Raw genomic sequence first — 16968 nt, forward strand, 5'->3', positions numbered from 1 at the left:
TACCGGTGTTCACCATCTAAAGTACAGGCAACTAGTTTTCAGTCATTCTGCATATAGAGCCATACGCTCTACACCTTTCTGCTTTAAAAGGGTCTGCCATTAAACGCCATGCCACTGGGTGGGTACTGAACAAAAAAGAAAAAAGAAACAAAATAAGAGTTTAAGGCCTTTATCTCCACAAGGAGCTGAAAACTGTGGCACAACCCATGACCAATACTTAATACGCAAATTAGCACACTCCCACCCAGGGCTCCAAAAATCAGTCATTCTTTCTAATGTTTGTCACACAAGACAATCATACCATCAGCAAGCAACAGTGCCAGTTAAGCATTTTTAAGGTCTTCAAAAATTCATAGCAAAGGGCACTTCTGAGAAAGATAATCTTAAAGATTTGGTTTTAAAAATAGACACCACACTCACATTCAATGGACATCCTTCACTTTTAGGCCTTTGTCACAAATCTGAATCTTTATTGTTCTGAAATAAATGCTATAAACATAAGACTCAAAACAAGAACTCCAACTTTCAGTCTCAGAAGAGGTGTGGTTCAATGCCCATATCACGTGTAACAAGAAAATTTCCTTAAAAAAGGAAAAAAATTACTGTAAAGTCTTTCTTAAGAATGAAAATGCAATCCTTTGTTTTTCTCATTAGTTTGTGTACAGGCGGGCACCAAAAAAACTTTTGCATTTTCTTTTGAATTCTTGCTATGACGCTTGACGAACTTTTTGCCATTCAACAAATTCATCCAGAAGTACAGGCCCTGCAAATGGATGAAACTTGGAGTTATATTTGCCAATGTCTTTGAAACATCTTCTCTTAAAGTATGAAGGTTAAAACTATTGGTCTAGGTAACATTCATGTCAATCCTATGGTCAAATACTTATTAAGACTCAAAGATGACTACAATCATTTCAATCCAAGGGTGGCAAAAAGTGCACAAATAACACTACACAGAACTATGGAAAAAAGTGTTCCTGACATCTGACAGGTGCACTGAACTGAACAGAAAGCGTAAAAATAAGGTTATATTGTAAATCAGCACAACTAATTCCTTCTTCCTAGAGCTTTCATAATTGCACATAATTAGAACACGGACCAAAATGGGATGCCTAATGCAATTCAGTCATAGTATAATAGACTATCAGCCAGGTGTAGAGTTTAGCCCCACGTACCAGCAGCTAGGCTACTTCACAGTTAAACTAGAGTTTATTATATATTAGTACAAAATGAGAGTTCGCTGTTTATAATTCTATTTGCAAGTCTATAATTTCATGTAGCAAGCAGCTTCACTAGATCCTCAACTGAATATAAGTTGGCTCAAGTACACCATCATACCCCTGACATACTACTATGATTAATATCTGCAGTTCGAAGATCGATGGTTATCAGGACAGTCTTTCTATGCATTGTTGGAGAAGAAATATTTTATACCTTACAGTATTGTTTCTGTTATAGAAGTTTGTTTTATGCAAATTGAAAATACTGAAATAATAGTTGAATAAGCAAAATGTTATGAATACTTACATGCACCATCTTCATCATAGTTGCTAAGATCTGCATGGACAGTTCTGCTAAACTCTAGCACGTTGTACCACTGATCCTTGTTCATAACTCTATACTTCGATTGCTAGGGAAAATAATTTCAGAACATTAAAATGTCAAGTGACATTTGGTAATGCTGCATCTCATTTCTCATTTCTCTCATTTTATCTTCAATCAGTTCCTAACAAACAATTTAATAGGTAACAATGGCTACTATTTCCTTGGTTTTCCATTTTTTAAAATACTACACATGTACATATTTCATAGTTCTGAAACTACATAAAACGGTTTCTTGAAAGATCAGAGCAAAATTGAAATACCAGAGAATCAGGAAGTCACCACTCTTAAGCTTCAAAAACTGGTAAATTTTCTTCTTGCCCTGAAGTGGGGCATACCTAGCTCAGATATATTTCCAGAATGAACTATTATAAAAATCTTCTTTTCTCCAGGGTACACCACAGTATGCATAAGGACACCTACTTTACAACGTTAGTACTGATTTGAAGCCAGGGAATAGTCTCAAGCCTAGCATGCTCCACAACCTACACATGTCCACACTACTAAGTCACTTGCAGTTGAGCTGACGAAAATCTTCCAGAGGCAGCCAGAGCTCAAGGTTGGCTATATCTACATACTATATCTACATAAAGCAAACTTGAAATTCAGCACAGATGCTGCTGAAGAGACTACTGGGGCTCTATTATTTAATTTTAAATTTATCTTTATAGTCTAATTAAGACGAAATTTTAGTTGCCTTTGATAAGAGAAGGGGGGATGGGGCACAGGGAGGGAGAAAAGGATCTGTGATGCATACAAGAACATCACTGTTTCATAAGCGTATTGAGCAAGGGAAGAGGAGCAATATGGATACATTCTTCAGCAAAACAACACAAACCCTGAAATCTTTTCACAGAACAGCCCGACTACTATGCCATCATTCAGAAAGTCAAGGAAACTTGTACCTCCAGGTATTGATAAAATACTGAAAACAGTGGCCAAGTTCTTCCAAGCAGAAGAGCTAACATGGATTTTGCGGTATCAATATCAAGACTTCGCTGGTCTTTATCCTAAGGTTGAATAAAGAAAGCACAAAACCCACTCAAGTACAAGCTCACTGAATAATTAAAATAAGAACTTCTCTAATGTTCTAGTAGTCTTACCCTTGCAAAATCAAAGGCATATCTGTAGATATTCTTAAAGGATGAAATGTCATTCAATTGTGACCGCAAGAAGTCAAATTTACTCTGTAATTTTTCTGTACAGTCACACCTTAAAACAAAAAAAAACAAAACAAAACAAATGACGTTAGAAGTTCAAAACAAAACATTTGGACAATGAAAAAAATGCCAGCAAACATAAAAAATTAAAATTGCCAAAATGCAATCATCAGATGTACAGGAGTAATACTATGAAAGTGACTTAAAGAACACTGAACATGTTCAACATTTGCAGCTTATTGAAATGATGGATGCCTGGCTTCTGTCAGCAAGTTTTTTTAAAATGTATCAGCAACATAATACAAAGTCTCTGCTTTACTTTTCAAATAGTAGCCTTTTTATGACATACTCTGCAATTTATATTCATACCCAGCACTATCTTATCTTTCAATCACTATGAAAGGTTGGAGAAAACAGTATTCAGTGTGCATTAAGGTGGTAAAATCCAGCTGTAAATAAGGGCTTTATGCCATATCTCTGGAAAAAAACAAACCCTAAACACACACTTCAAGACTGCATATTTACGAGTAGCAGGATTGAGCAGGCACTCTGCAAAATATACTAGTCTGCTCGTGTTTTATGACAGATAAATGCAAGCTCTGATAAGCCTATCACCTGCATTAGTCTGTAGCTGTTCAACTGAAAACTCACAGGCTGTACGAGAATGTACAGGTCTGCTAGTTGACAGGATAACCCTTTGGCAGAAAAGACGACCTCCATGTATTTTACTTCACAAGGACTTTTGTTTCCAAATAGAAAATGGGTTAGATTCACCAACAATGGCAGAGGAGAATGTAATTTACAGATGCTAGTCCTCCAGGAAAGACTCACTCAAAAGAACAGGTGTTATATCACATTTTATTCTAATAAAATAATAGCTGCCATGATTAAAAAAAAAAAAAAAAAAATCCACCTTGCCCTGTATCCTGCGTGACAGAAGCAATGCTTTGAGAAATGCAGCTGTACATAAACACTTCCTTTGGTAATGTGTCCCCCTTCTGGCAGCCTGCCTCTCAGAGAATAGATTTGTATCTTTAACAGCTCCTCTTGGACTTGTCACAGCAGCCCATAGCAAGGGCCCTTTGGGAGTACCGCAGCAGGTGGCTGAGATGCTGTACTTGGATGCTGTACTTTGCCCACAGCCGATACTTCCTGTTCCTCGGGTCGGCTAGCCTGTGCGTGCACATCTGTCTGTCTGCCCCTCTCAGGCTGCGACAAGAGAAACGTAGCAATTCCAGCTGATGGAGCCTTTTATTATTTCTTGTCTCTAGCAGCATCTACCTAAAGCAGCACTGAGTCCCAGCCAAGATCAGTGCTAAATAAATAAAACTATTAGCTAATTAGGCTGCATATTCAGATGACAGGAACTAATATATTTTGCAATAAACCATGCATTAAGTTGAAAAGAAATCTTGTTAAAAAAGCTTTGGTAAATTTAACAAAAGATAAAATTACTTTTTTTGTCTTCAGCCATCTAATTGATCTATGTATTCTATTGTTTAACCCTTAAAACAGTATTATGCTATGCTACAAAGGCATCTAATTTTGTATTCATCTCTCTTCTTTCCACGTTCAAACCTTCATACTGCAATAATATTGTCCTCTACATTAAAGGACAAATCTACCTACTTAACACCTAACTAAATGCTCATGTTGTTAAGTGTACTAATGACATATATAAACTACTTAAAGTGGGTTTACCACACATTTTGTCAAATATAATTTGACCAAGATTATTTACCATACCATAGATAAACAGAAATTTCAGTATGTTTACATTTCTTACACAGTATTTTGTTAAAATTGTTCAAATAATCATAAATATAAGTACCAAGTAAAATTGCTGTTATTGTCTACTGTACTATTGGCTATATGTATTTTAATGCAGAAGTGATTCTCTTGAAAAAGCTGGTATGAAAATGTGCAATATTTAAGCCTCAAGACTCCTGCACTATTGTCAACCTATTTAAAACCAAACAGTCAAACGGATCACACTCAAACAGACAGGCATCACCCTCTGACGCCCGATGCAGGGACATATCTCCGTTAAAGCCATTTAAGGCTTTTCCACACCTGGCCACTGATGTTCTTCAGACTAGTGAGGTAAGGAGCTGTCAAACTCCTCTTTTATAGAGATATAGCTGCACCATAAACAAGATGACCGAGGTCACCCATACTTAGAATAATCTTCCTAACAGTATTTTTTTTAGTCAGAACAACCTTTTAATTAGCACAAGTGAATTAACACCAAACTCCTGTACAGAGACTAGAAAGATGTGATTTCTTGAACTGCCTTTACTGAAAGATAGCATTAAATAAGGTTACCTCAAGATCAACACTCTTCACATCCCTACACCATATTTACAACAAAACTTAAGTTAGCACAACAAAGCAGTCCTATTTTGATTTCTATTGAGGTAGAGTGTTCATATGAGGCATAGCTAACATGGACAGAGTGATGATTCAATAACTCCTACTCAGATATTCCAATGTTTTATATTTCATAATTATTCACACATGCTTGTCTTACTAAAAAGATAAATTAGTAAGATGTATACAAACATTAAACCAAAAGCATTAAATGGTAGTATGTAGTTTGAAGGCCTTTTAATCTATAAAGGAGTTCCCCTGCCATCATCCAGCCCTCCAGATGGACAAAAGGAAATGACGTCCATCTAGCCCGTCCACTCTCTTCAAGCATTGAAACAGGATCTTCTGAAATTTAGGTTCCATGTTACAACGGAGCATACAGAGGTCCAAGGAAGTAGTGGCTTAAGAGAGCAAAGGGACATCTTTTCCATGCCCTGACAATACTATAGTTTCACTACGTCAATTGATTTACAGCTCTGGAGACCAGAAATTGTTTAGATTCCAGTATACGTTGAATGCTATACTGGCATAAAGAACTTATTTACACTATGCTTTGTGTTAGCCTCACAAACATTAACAGAAAGAAAGGCAATAACAAGCAAAAAGCTCATTGGAAAAGCAGCTGATATTAGGCTATCATTAAAACCAACCCAAATAAGTTGTTTTTATTAATAATTCTGCAAACAGCAAGAAGTTACAAACCTGTCTTTCCCACCTGTCTGTCTCTCTCATGTGGCTTCTCTTGTACCTAAAAATGTGATATCATGACCTTATCTTTCCCTCAGTTGGAATCTAATTTGGTGCTCTCCCCTTTACCTGGCCACTCATTTTCAAAAGCTCAACTTTAATGTAAAATTTGGCTCAAATTCTAAGGTTAAGAAAAAATAGCCAGAGGGAAGTACTCAGACAATACGGCTGCTTACACCTCACTTCCTTACACACAAAATTCCTTGTATTTACCTAGTTCAAACAATGACTTCTGTGGAGTTTAACAAAATCATGAATTGTAATCCTTTTTCCTTCACCTTCATTTTGTAACTAAATTTTTTTTCCTTTGTAGGTCTGTAAAGCCTACAATTGACAAATACACAAGTATGCTTCTCCTTTAACTCAGACATGTAAAGTTAAATGCTCAACTCTAAGTTATTCACCCTCCAATGGCTTTAAAGCAAACGTAGATAAACAGTCGCTTCCTGAGGGCTATTCATTTCATCCTAAGGAGGTGTTTAAAATAGCTGAAATAAATTGCCCAGCAGAGGTACGTGTTTCTCTCTACTGACTATGAAAAGAGCTTCAGGCGATTAATTTAGATTCAGGAACCCAGCTTTCATATATATATATACACACACACACACATATATATAGGGCAGAATTCACCCTACCAACACAATATGCTAGAAACCTCACTTTTGCAGCTTAAGTTATTTAAGTCTCATAAGCTGCTACTTAGTGCTTGATCCACCTTAATTTTGACACTGTATACCTTATCACATACTTATTTTTCTCCTCCTCTCTAAAGAACAAACTTCATCAGCGTATCACAAAAACACACACAAGAAGAATGTCACTTCAAGATTCAGGCACCCAAATGTTGGCATCTAACTGGAGATTAGATTTAGGTATCTAAGCTTTAGGTGTTTTCGTTCATAGATGTCTAGCCAACCAACCCGTCACAGCAATTCAGGTGACCAGTCACTAGCTCTTAGGGCAAACTGAACACCTCCCTAGGCTCCACTACATTGACTAGATCTCCAAAGACTGCAGTAAGAGCTTAAGAAATCCAGCTCTTGCATATAAACCACACATTTAGGTGTCTTACTATGGAGCTGAATTCCACCCAACCCTGTTCATGCAATTACCTTATGTGACATTTCATATATTTTGAAATAAGGATTCTGTAATATAACTCTGACTTAGAATACACTCTGGGCTTTTAATGCATTTTAATGTCATTTCTTCATGCAAAAATTAAAAAAAAAAACCAACGCTGTGCAAGAATGTAATAATGCTCTATTGCTTTAAGAGCATAAAATCCTTCTCCTTCAAAACTTCTGTCAAACCTTTCAAGAGAAACTAGATTCCCCCATTCCAGATGGAATCCCATAATATGATCCTCCCTTCCCAGTAAGCACAAACAGCACAAGTCTACAGATTTATATATTCTCTTTTTAAGCCAACGAATCTTGAATTCCTTTATGTAAGTGTCACTGCTTCATCCAGCTGCTTAGTCTACAGCCTGCTATTAGAGCACACCCAGGGGAAGCAAACGTACAGCTTAACTGGTTTAGGCTTAGGCAAGTGCTCCACTCACAAGTCTGTTTATATAAAAATGCACGGCAGTACCATATTTTCTATCTTAAACACATTTAGCCTACAGCATGACCAGCTCTGTTCTTAAAAGAACCAGAAGATGCCTAATCACAGCAGATTATTAGAAACAAAGTCTATAATATTGGCTCTGAAGAGGTGCCTGATTTCATACGTCTTTGTGCGTGCATTCTGCTAGACAGGCTAACTCTTGAGAGCTTCCATTTGGGCATAAAAGTTAAGTACTTCAGAGAAGTGACCAAATTATACCCATTCACTGCATCTAAAAATTTATGCACCCAGAATTTAGTCCCTGTCATCCTGAATTTCAGGCAATTTAATCATTCCAGCTCTTACTAAAATTTAAGAGCTTCTGATAGTCACAAAACAATCAAAGCGTCTATCGGAAGCCTGATCCCAAATCAAGTAAGATTTGCCCAGGAGAACCAGGCCAGAGTCGCTTACTCCATAGTCTCGAATAACCAGAGGGTATCTGCCCAATACAATTTCTCAAACCAATTCACAACCGATAGGGCAATTGTGCCAACTCCAAGGGTCAAATCAGCCCCTCTTTCCCACCATGCTGTAGCTGCAACAGTAGCTCCCTGACATTTTTAAATATTGAATGCAGTGTCATAACAAGTCACCCTTAAAACATTCATGTACCATAAGTAGTTTCATGAAGAACAGAAAGTGACAACTGAACTAAGCCTCACAAAAAGCTGATCAGTTTCATGAAAGAAACAACCTCTTTAGGCAGAGCATTATCTCACCAAAAATTCTTACAAACAGGAGTGAGAAGTTTATTTATAAACTGAAAAAGTGTTATTTAACCTAAGCATGAAGCATGGCTTCTGACCTGCATCTAATAAATAACACTACTAACCGAAATTATCATCAATGCAGTCCTCATCTATAAAGCTTAGAAATCAGTAAAAACTTTCTAGAATAGTGCTGAGACATGCTTATGGGTATCTCCAGATCTACTTATTTGTGTATGATAACTAGAATATTTTAACATATTTTTTGTAAGAAAAAGAAGCCACCAAAACCTGATTTATTAGGGTTAGACAAAACTTTTGAGTGAACTCATCAGATTCACAACTTGATGCACAACAGTAGCTACTTCCAGTTGTTGACCAAGACCAGACCTAAAAGCAAGAGTTTCTGTGTCTTATTGCCAATGCACAAGAAACTAAGGGCCAGAATAATTAAGCTACTGGTACAAACATAAAATTAGAATATTCTATTATATATGTAAAAACACTCTTACTGTAATGAGGTCATTCCTTTTAACCATTCTTCCTTGGTAAAAAATCCCATGCTTTCAGCCTCTAGTTTCCAGGCTAAAACTAACATAATAATCTAGGGGGAAAAAAAAAAAAACAAGAGGAGAAAAAGGAGTCAGTATGTAAGAAAAGGCTGATTTCCAAGAAGAAAACTCTAAGCATTCAAATATTCTAGCAATTGTTGTACACGCTTGCACTTCATATTTGTTACCACTTAATAATTCAGCTATGTGCAATCTTTCCCTTAATTTCAATTTCTGAAAATGAAGTATTACTATAATAAAACAAACAAAAAACCTCACACACCAGCCACGCATAATTCATGTATTCAGCTGAAATATCTTAGAACAGCTCCTAAAAGCAGGAAGATAAACAACTCTTTGCTTACTGAAGTTAAGAGTTTTACACAAAACTTAATCTTATCCAATACCCCCTTTTAAAGTGTTATTAGTATCATGCAAGAAACCTACATTTTCAGGCTCAACACCGATGTCTTCACAGAACTTTTCCATTCCTTCGGGCCCCACAACTTCATCAGGACCTTCAAAACCAAAAAGAAACCAGACTGAAATCTAAGTAACATTCACTGCTCACAAGGGTTACACACAACAATAGACTATATTGTATACAAGCTATCTTTAAAAAAAATAAATTCCAGTATTAAGTAGCTTTTATGTTAGAACCATGCTATCAACTGCAATGTGGAAACATGCATATTACATATGAAGTAACACTATGAACCAGAAGCAAAACCAAACCAGAACTTTCATGTTGTGCACTGCCTCCCCACAACAGCAGACAAGCTATTTTAGTCTGTGTATGTGAGTTTTCAAAAGACTCCACTGAGGTTCCCATTGACATAGCTCAACGCCAATAATTGTGGCAGTCAATTGTTTTTAAGACAACTTGGGGACCGCTACTCTGTGCTGAAGTTACTCTATGAATAATGTTCTTCAAAGAGTTATTTTATCAACAATAAAAAAAAATTAATTCCGTCTGAGCTACTATTACAGATACTACCCTTTCAATGGTGTTAACATTATGGGTTTGCACTAACACAGAAGAGGATGAATCTTCAAATAATGTAAGGTTAGTTTTATGATACTGAGTAATGTGAGGAAACTGATAACAATAAATCAAAAAAAATGCTAAGCATCTTAGCCATGTACAAAGCAGAAAAAGGTTTATGACTGCAATGAAAATAACTTGATTAGGACCACAACAGTTAGTGTTATGCTGTCACTTTTCCATTTTAACACAAAGCCTCTAAAAAGCAGCAAAATAGCGTACTTAAAGAGCACGTACAGACACGCTCTACAACGTTTTGTTTCTCTGAATCTCTCTCTGGTTTCAGTTATTTCTGCTAAGCCTGTTCCAAAAATGACTCCTACTGGGCAACCAAATATTATTAGAAGGCCTGTTGACATACTATTTTGATGTGTCTTGGATCATTATGTTAACATTGTTTTAGTGAATATGAACCCATGTAAAAGGTAAAGGCTTTATCTTCCAAAACAACATGTCATTTTACAATTTTTTGGCAAACTTTGCTATTTATACATAGACAGAACAGTCTTTTTCTTTTTTTTTCCTCCCCTTGATGATACCTGTCTCCAATTCATCAGTATCCACTGCTGTTATTGTAGGCAGAATTCTTTTTAAGAGTTTGAATAATGTACTTTGAATAATTACTTACTGTGAGATAGGAACATACTCAATAAAAACTATTGAGAATGGCTACTTTTACAGGAAAACAAAATGCAACTGGCATTTAAGATCATGAACCCCTACCTCTTGAAAAATGTTGCAAAGAACATTTCGCCTAGGTAAGCAAGGCCATCTGATTTTGAGAAGCCCTTACATAGAATGTGTTAAAAAAATTGCAAGTTTAAGTTATGAAGAGAAACACATACAAGGGTTCACTAGTAATGACAAGTATAAACTTGAATCAGTGTTTTTGGCCCAGAAATCACATGTACAATTCATATGTGTGTGTGTGTGTATGTATAATTTTCTCTTTTAATGGAAAGATTTAATCTCCTATGGTGTATAATTCCACTGGAATTCTATTTTATGCTAGAAACGTGGCATATTTTGATTACTGGTTAACTAACAGTATAACCTCCTACACTCAGTTCTTCACTCAACAACAAAAACAAAATTTACAGGCCTTAAAAAAGTTAAAAGTATGTGCAGGTGCGTGTATCAGAGGCAAATTAACTGAGAATTATTATTTTCCTCAGAAAAGACTCTTTACTCCAAAAGAGTATGCCTCAAACCTAAATTAGAAAGCAGATTAGTAGAATCAGGAGTAGTTGGAAAGACTGAAAGGAAAGTATCAGTTCTGATAAATATACTCAAACCAATTGCCGGCAGATAAATCATCAGCTCATTTCATACTAAGAACTGGCCATTGATGAGTTTTAATGACCAACTAGTTAGGATGGACTTCAAGTTGTGACTAGACAAGAAATTAATAGCAGTTTACAGATCCTGAATTTCTAACCATATAAATGGTAAATAAATGGCAGTAGTAGTCTAATAAATTCTGCAGAATACGCTGCATATTCACTGAAAGCAATTATTACTTGGATAGCAATTCTGATTTATTTGAAAGAGGCTATTTGTAACACTTTTGAATGAAACATTTATTATTTAGAATATCAAAAATGTGAGGACAGATTCTCAGATAGGAAAAACAGTATAAGCATCTATTATTTTATTTTGTAAAATAGAAACTCAAGAGGCTTAAATCATGAACTATTTCATTATCCTTCCAATTTGATTATAAACAAGATCTAGTTAGATAAATACACTTCTGTCTAAACTATCTCTCAGTGTCCCAACTTCTTCTTCTCCATGTCAAATCAAGAAGTAGAATCATTCAGTATATCCTGGTTCAACAGTGTACTGTGCAACATCAGTTACTTCATTTTAAAGAACGCCATGGTAAGTTATAAAGCGTAGTGTAAAGAAGAAAAAGTAAAAAAGAACAAATACTGAAAAGGCGATAGTAAAAGCTATACTAATTCAAGGGCATGTTACAAGGAAGAGAATGTGGACATATTTTTTATGGCTACATCAGCATAAAAAAAGCAAAATGCAAATAATATTTGATGTATTAGTTTGTTTTAAACAAAACCATATAGTTTTAAATATGAAACCACTGCATATTACCTGCATATTCATAAAACCAAGCCAGGCACTTTTTGCTTGAAAAATGTTCCTCTCCACTTATTACTTTACCAGAGGCTTGTGATCTGCAATAGCTTATAGGAACACAAGGATGGTAAGTGTTACTTTAATATGAGAAATGAAAAATGATTTAAAGTTAAATTCCAAGTTGTTTATTATTAGTTCAAACTATTTAAACTGTTTCACGAAGTCAATATACATCACAATGAAGCTGAATTTGTTAAAGGGCAACTGCCTGTCATCCGATTTCAACACTTGCTGGAACATAAAATTACCTTGAAATACAACCCTCTCATAGCCAAATTTATTGCAACTATTACTTTTTCTGAAATGCAAAAGTACTGTTATCTTGTAGATATTAAACCAAAAAACCCACACACAGATGGTCAAAATATCATTACTCAGTAATTCAAATGCCTTATTATCTACTTATATTTATACATACAGGCATTTAAAGTTAGGTCTTTAATAAGCAGCATGATCTTCAAGAGTGCTGAATATGCACAGATCCCATTTAGGTCAACAGGAGCTGCAGAGTTTGACATATTTAAAAGTCAGGCTATATATAGTTAAGCATCCAAATTTGGGAAGAAAACTCGGTCACTTTTTTTTAAAATTAAACATGTAACTAAATATCTGTAAATTCTATAGATGTTTGGTACACATACCAGAATAGTAATATGCAATCTATGGTAAGGCTAAAACTGCTCAGCACACACAGCTTCCCCCCCACATTGTCTTCATTATGCGACACACAACTCAGTTTGCCTAGGAAGTGAATTTTCATAATTTATCATTCTTTAAAAGAATACATAGAATAACTGATTTCTTCCAGTAAAAACACTGACCACATGAAAGCATCTTTAGTCAGCAAGGAGTTGCAGCACCTTTTCGATGCACACTCCTTTCAAATACAAGTTACAGACTTTTAGAACAAGCTAAGACTATTTCTAAGAATGAGGTAAAAGTTAATCGTATGAGAGGATTTAAAATTATGCAGCTCCTTCGCTGCAATTTTAAAATGAAAACATCAAGCAGGAGAAGAATAGTTCAATTCTGAGAGGTGGTGAACAAGTTTATCTCCCATGCATCGCTTTAAGCTTCACTGGAAAAGAAAGCAACGCTCTCCAAGATGAAGCCTTAAGTGCTGAAAGCTAGAATTAAAGATGTACTACAGACAAACATCCATTAAACTGCCATTAAAAACACAAGTCACCAGAAAGAAACAGAGCCATACAGTATGCTATTGCTTTTTGGTTTTATCCAGTTTAACACATATCCATTTGTAATCACTGGTTTTATTAAAGAATATTACCAATATGTTGCTATATAAGAATGCTAGGTCAAAAACGCCGGTGTATCTGACATTTTGTGATCAGCTAGTATGAACTCTCATCTACATCACAGTTTTTGCCCAACAACTACTAGCTTCCTGTAGAGTCTTTTTTTTTTTTTTTAAGGAGCTTCCAAAAGATTTTTTTTAAAGTAGAAGAAATTAAGATCATAAAATTTTGGTCACCAGTGTTCAAGAAAGATGAACTGAAACTGGAACAGATGCAGAGAAGAGCTATGATGAGCAAGGAAACTGAAAATCGGTATTACAAACCAGAAGAATTTAGCTTGTTTAATTTCACAAAATAAAGTATGAGAAAACACAAGCGCTCACTCCAAATACACTATGAGGCAGAACCACGAAGGAGGAGTGTTATATAAAGCATAATGCAGGCACAAGAACGGTTATTAACTGGCTATGAATAAATTTAGACTGAAAGTAAAAGATCATTAATGACCACAGAAAGTGAGCTCTGGAACAGTTATCCAAAATGAACAGTCATAACAAAATAAAAGCATAGGTACTTCTAAGCTCAAGCTTAGTCAACCTATGAGAAAGGCCAAATGCCACAGTTTCTTGTAATAGCCATTCCCGTAGTGCTGATTTCGTAAGTCCTTTGTATTCGTATGTCCTCAGGATGTTTGTTGTAACTACTGGTTTACTGGCATACTTAACAAGTTCTAATAGATGAAGAAGGCATACAGTTACTTTAGGGAAGCCACACTGGAAGCTCCTGCTACACCATACTAATGGTTTATCATTCTAATGGTAATTTTCGGGTATCCTGGCATAAGCGGTCTTTTTATGGCAGTTAATGAACAAGATGCTTCAGACTCCTGTATTTATTAGAAAAACCTTTCCTGATTTTGTTTTGGAGTGTGCTGACCTCTCCTTCCATTTCACTGCAAAAAAAAAAAGAGACGATTTAACGTAGACACTCTGAGTATTGGCAACCTTAAAACGAGGGTAGCTGCCTACCCCAGGCAAAAGGTTAGGACGAATACGGGGACAAATGCTGGAATTGGCCCTACTGGTACAGCGAAAGGCAAAACCAGCAGGGAACGGGAGCAGTTCCGTAGTGCTTCTCCCCCGAGTGTGAACCAGCCAAACGCAGACGCCGCAACCCGCACGACGAGCGCCCGGCACCAGCACACCCTGCCACCGGGACGTGCCCACCGCCGCTGCGCCGAGCGGCCAAACACAGGCCCACCAGCACGACCGAGGCACTGCGCGGAGCCGGCCGGGCCCCACACCGCCTCGCCGCGCCCACCGCCCCCGGTGCAAACCCCAGGCACCCCGGGCCCCGCACAAAGGGATGCCGCAGCCCAGGGGCACGCGGTGCGGAGCGGAGCCGCCGCACGGCCGGGGCCGCCAGGGCCCCCCGCCCGCGGAGGAGCGGCCCACCCCCGCGGCCGCTCGCCCGGGACGTGACAGCCGGCAACAGCCGCCGCCGCCGCCGCGGGCCGGTCCCGCCCCACCCCGCCCGCCGCTGCCCGCCGGGCGGCGCCGCGCCGCGCCGCGAGACGGTACCTGCCGAGTTTACATTTCTTGAGGCCGGTGTCGTCCGCCGCTGCAGCCGCCGACCCCGAGGACTTCCTCTTCTTCTTCACCGGCATCGTCCTGCCTCGGGGCGGGGGCCGCCCCGCCGCCGGGGCCCGCAGCCGAGGCCCCCCCCGGGCTCACCGCCCCCCGGCCGCCGCCTCCCGAGACCGGCGGTGAGGAGACGAGAGGAGCCCCGTCCCGCCCTGCTCCTCCCCACCCCCGCCGGGCCCTGCCGCCCGCCCGCTCGCCGCGCGGGCAGGCCCCGCCACCGCACCGGTCCCAGAAGCGGGTGTCGCGCCCAGGAGCGGGAGCGCGGAACCGGGCGGTAGCGGCTGCTCAGGGAACGGCGAGCGACCCGGACACAGACACCGCTGAGCAGGAAGTGCCGGCGCCGCCGGGGTGGGTCCGCCGCCGGGGCCCCGCCTCCGAGTGGGCGGACCTAGGTTCGCGCCCTTCCCGCCGTGAGGCACCGCCCCGCCCTCGACCCCTCCCACGTGCCCTTTCGGCTCCCTCCGGGTTGCCGGTCGCGGCTGTACCGGGCTCCGCTGGCGGTCGGGCTGCGGCCCTGGGCCGGTCAGCCGGGCCGGCCCGCCCCGCCGCGGGGACGGCTCTGGGGCCGTTTGCTCGGGCGGGTGGCTCCGAGGGCGGCTAATGGTGGCGGCGGGGCGCGCGAGCACGAAGAACAGGGGATGCGTGGCCGTTACCGCGCGTGTTCACAGTACAATAAAACGGGGAAGCGTGAACCCTTCGTTACCGGTGCCCGCGGAACGCCGCGAGGCCAGCCCGCCCGCCAGGCGCTCGGGCGGGAGCTGCCGGGCCGCGTCCCGCGGGCACGGCGGCGGCGGCGGCGCGGGGCGGGCGGCAGCGCTGGAGGCTGGCGTGAGGCTGGGTCAGCTGCCCGCGGAGAGGCGCGGGTAGCGGTCGGCGGTCGGTGGCCGAGATAAAGAGCGGCTGCTGGGGGAAGCGGAGAGGTTTTGTCACCGTAAAGACCCTCTTAGCCTGAAGGAACGGCCGGAGGCGTTGGCAAGCACGGAACGAAGAGCAGAGAACTAAGCCCCGCACTGACAAGCGAAACCGCTGGAAGCCGGAGGCACGCGCTCCCGGTGGCGGATCTGCCGCAGGCAGCGCCAGCCGGCCCAGCGCGGGGCTCCTGGCGTGAGGCGTAAACGCGGCCGCAATTTATCGCGATTCAGATTTCTTCTGCAGTGTTGGTTGTTGGTGTCGCTACTGCACGCTCGTGGCTCATCGCCAGTCGGCCCGCACAGCCAGCCTCTGCCCTCGAAGCCCAGTCCCGCTCGAGAAGCCGGGAGCTGCGGGGCGGGTGTCCCTGAGGCGGGAGGGTATCGCTGGCGGGACCACGTTCTTCCGCGGCTCCCTGCTGCTGCTGGCCGGTGTCTGGGAGCCCTGAGCGCTCGCCCACCGCCTCCTGGGGCCGGGCCCGCCGCCGGGGCAGCCGTCCCTCTCCGCCTTGTGGTACCGAAGCGGCGCAAGCCCGGGAACCGCTGGTTCGTTAGCGGAAACTGATCGGTAACGGAGCGGGGGGAAGGGGGGTGGAGAGGGAAGCACTCCAAGTACCGCGGTGCCCGTGGCACCGTAAGGCGGCTGATGGCAGCAGAGATGCTTCGGTGGCTCCGAGAGGAAAGCCATGCAGCAGGTCGGGACGCCGCCGGGGACGGCCGAGCCCCGGGCACCGCACGGCGCTGCCGCCGTGCCGGGAGGAGGGGGAGCCCGCCCCGCCGCCGCAGGCGGCCCCGGGATGGCCTGCAGAGGGCGCGCGCCGCCAGGGCACCGCCCAACACCGCCCCGCGGGGCGGGGCGGAGCGTCGCCCCGCCCCGCCCGCGTCGCTCAGCCTGGCGTGCCTGCCGATTACCGAGCGCGTCGACCGCAGCCTTTCTCCCCGCCGGCGGTAGCGGCGCGGTGTTTGCCCGTCGCCACCCGGACCAAGCTCGCGAGCGCGCCAGGGCCGCCATTTTCAGTCACCATAGTGACCGGTCTTGGCAACGCAGGGACGCCGGGAGGCCTCGGCCTCGCCCTGTACCCCGGCGTGAGCCGCCGTCCTTCCCGCCGCCCGCCCTTTGGGTCTTCTCCCTTCAGCCCTCCATGTACTCCCGTGGGGTTCTGGATCCACCCCCGCCTTGATCCTGCCTGGCGGGGGTGCGTCCTGCCAGC

General features: G+C 41.9%; 1 protein-coding gene across 3 annotated transcripts; it reads right to left on the reverse strand.

Annotated features, from left to right (window-relative positions):
- Nucleotides 1-449: 449 nt before the first annotated feature.
- On the reverse strand, nucleotides 450-14909 carry DCUN1D5 (defective in cullin neddylation 1 domain containing 5). Of its 3 annotated transcripts, XM_050906674.1 has the most exons (9): nucleotides 14787-14909; nucleotides 14121-14158; nucleotides 11906-11992; nucleotides 9199-9269; nucleotides 8713-8804; nucleotides 2706-2814; nucleotides 2508-2612; nucleotides 1528-1630; nucleotides 450-763 (listed from the first exon to the last, which is right to left on the reverse strand). In XM_050906674.1, the coding sequence occupies exons 1-9, from the start codon at nucleotides 14870-14872 to the stop codon at nucleotides 708-710; spliced, it is 747 nt and encodes a 248-aa protein (XP_050762631.1). In that variant the 5' UTR covers nucleotides 14873-14909; the 3' UTR covers nucleotides 450-707. The 3 variants fall into 3 exon arrangements, with proteins under 3 accessions (XP_050762631.1, XP_050762648.1, XP_050762640.1); XM_050906691.1 differs by lacking the exon at nucleotides 14121-14158 and having other exon boundaries at nucleotides 11906-11988; XM_050906683.1 differs by lacking the exon at nucleotides 14121-14158 and having other exon boundaries at nucleotides 11906-11997.
- Between the last annotated feature and the right edge of the window lie 2059 nt (nucleotides 14910-16968).

The sequence above is a fragment of the Gymnogyps californianus genome, chromosome 1 (genome assembly GCF_018139145.2).
Source record: "Gymnogyps californianus isolate 813 chromosome 1, ASM1813914v2, whole genome shotgun sequence".
In the NCBI taxonomy this organism is placed as follows: Eukaryota; Metazoa; Chordata; class Aves; order Accipitriformes; family Cathartidae; genus Gymnogyps; species Gymnogyps californianus.

Coding starts and splice junctions, on each gene's coding strand:
- DCUN1D5 (XM_050906674.1), bottom strand. CDS start 14,872: ATGCCGGTGAAGAAGAAGAGGAAGTCCTCGGGGTCGGCGGCTGCAGCG. Junction 9,270..11,905: donor TTGGTTTTATGAATATGCAG/GTAATATGCAGT, acceptor TTGGTTTTGAAG/GTCCTGATGAAGTTGTGGGG. Junction 1,631..2,507: donor TATTTTATCAATACCTGGAG/GTACAAGTTTCC, acceptor TATTTTCCCTAG/CAATCGAAGTATAGAGTTAT.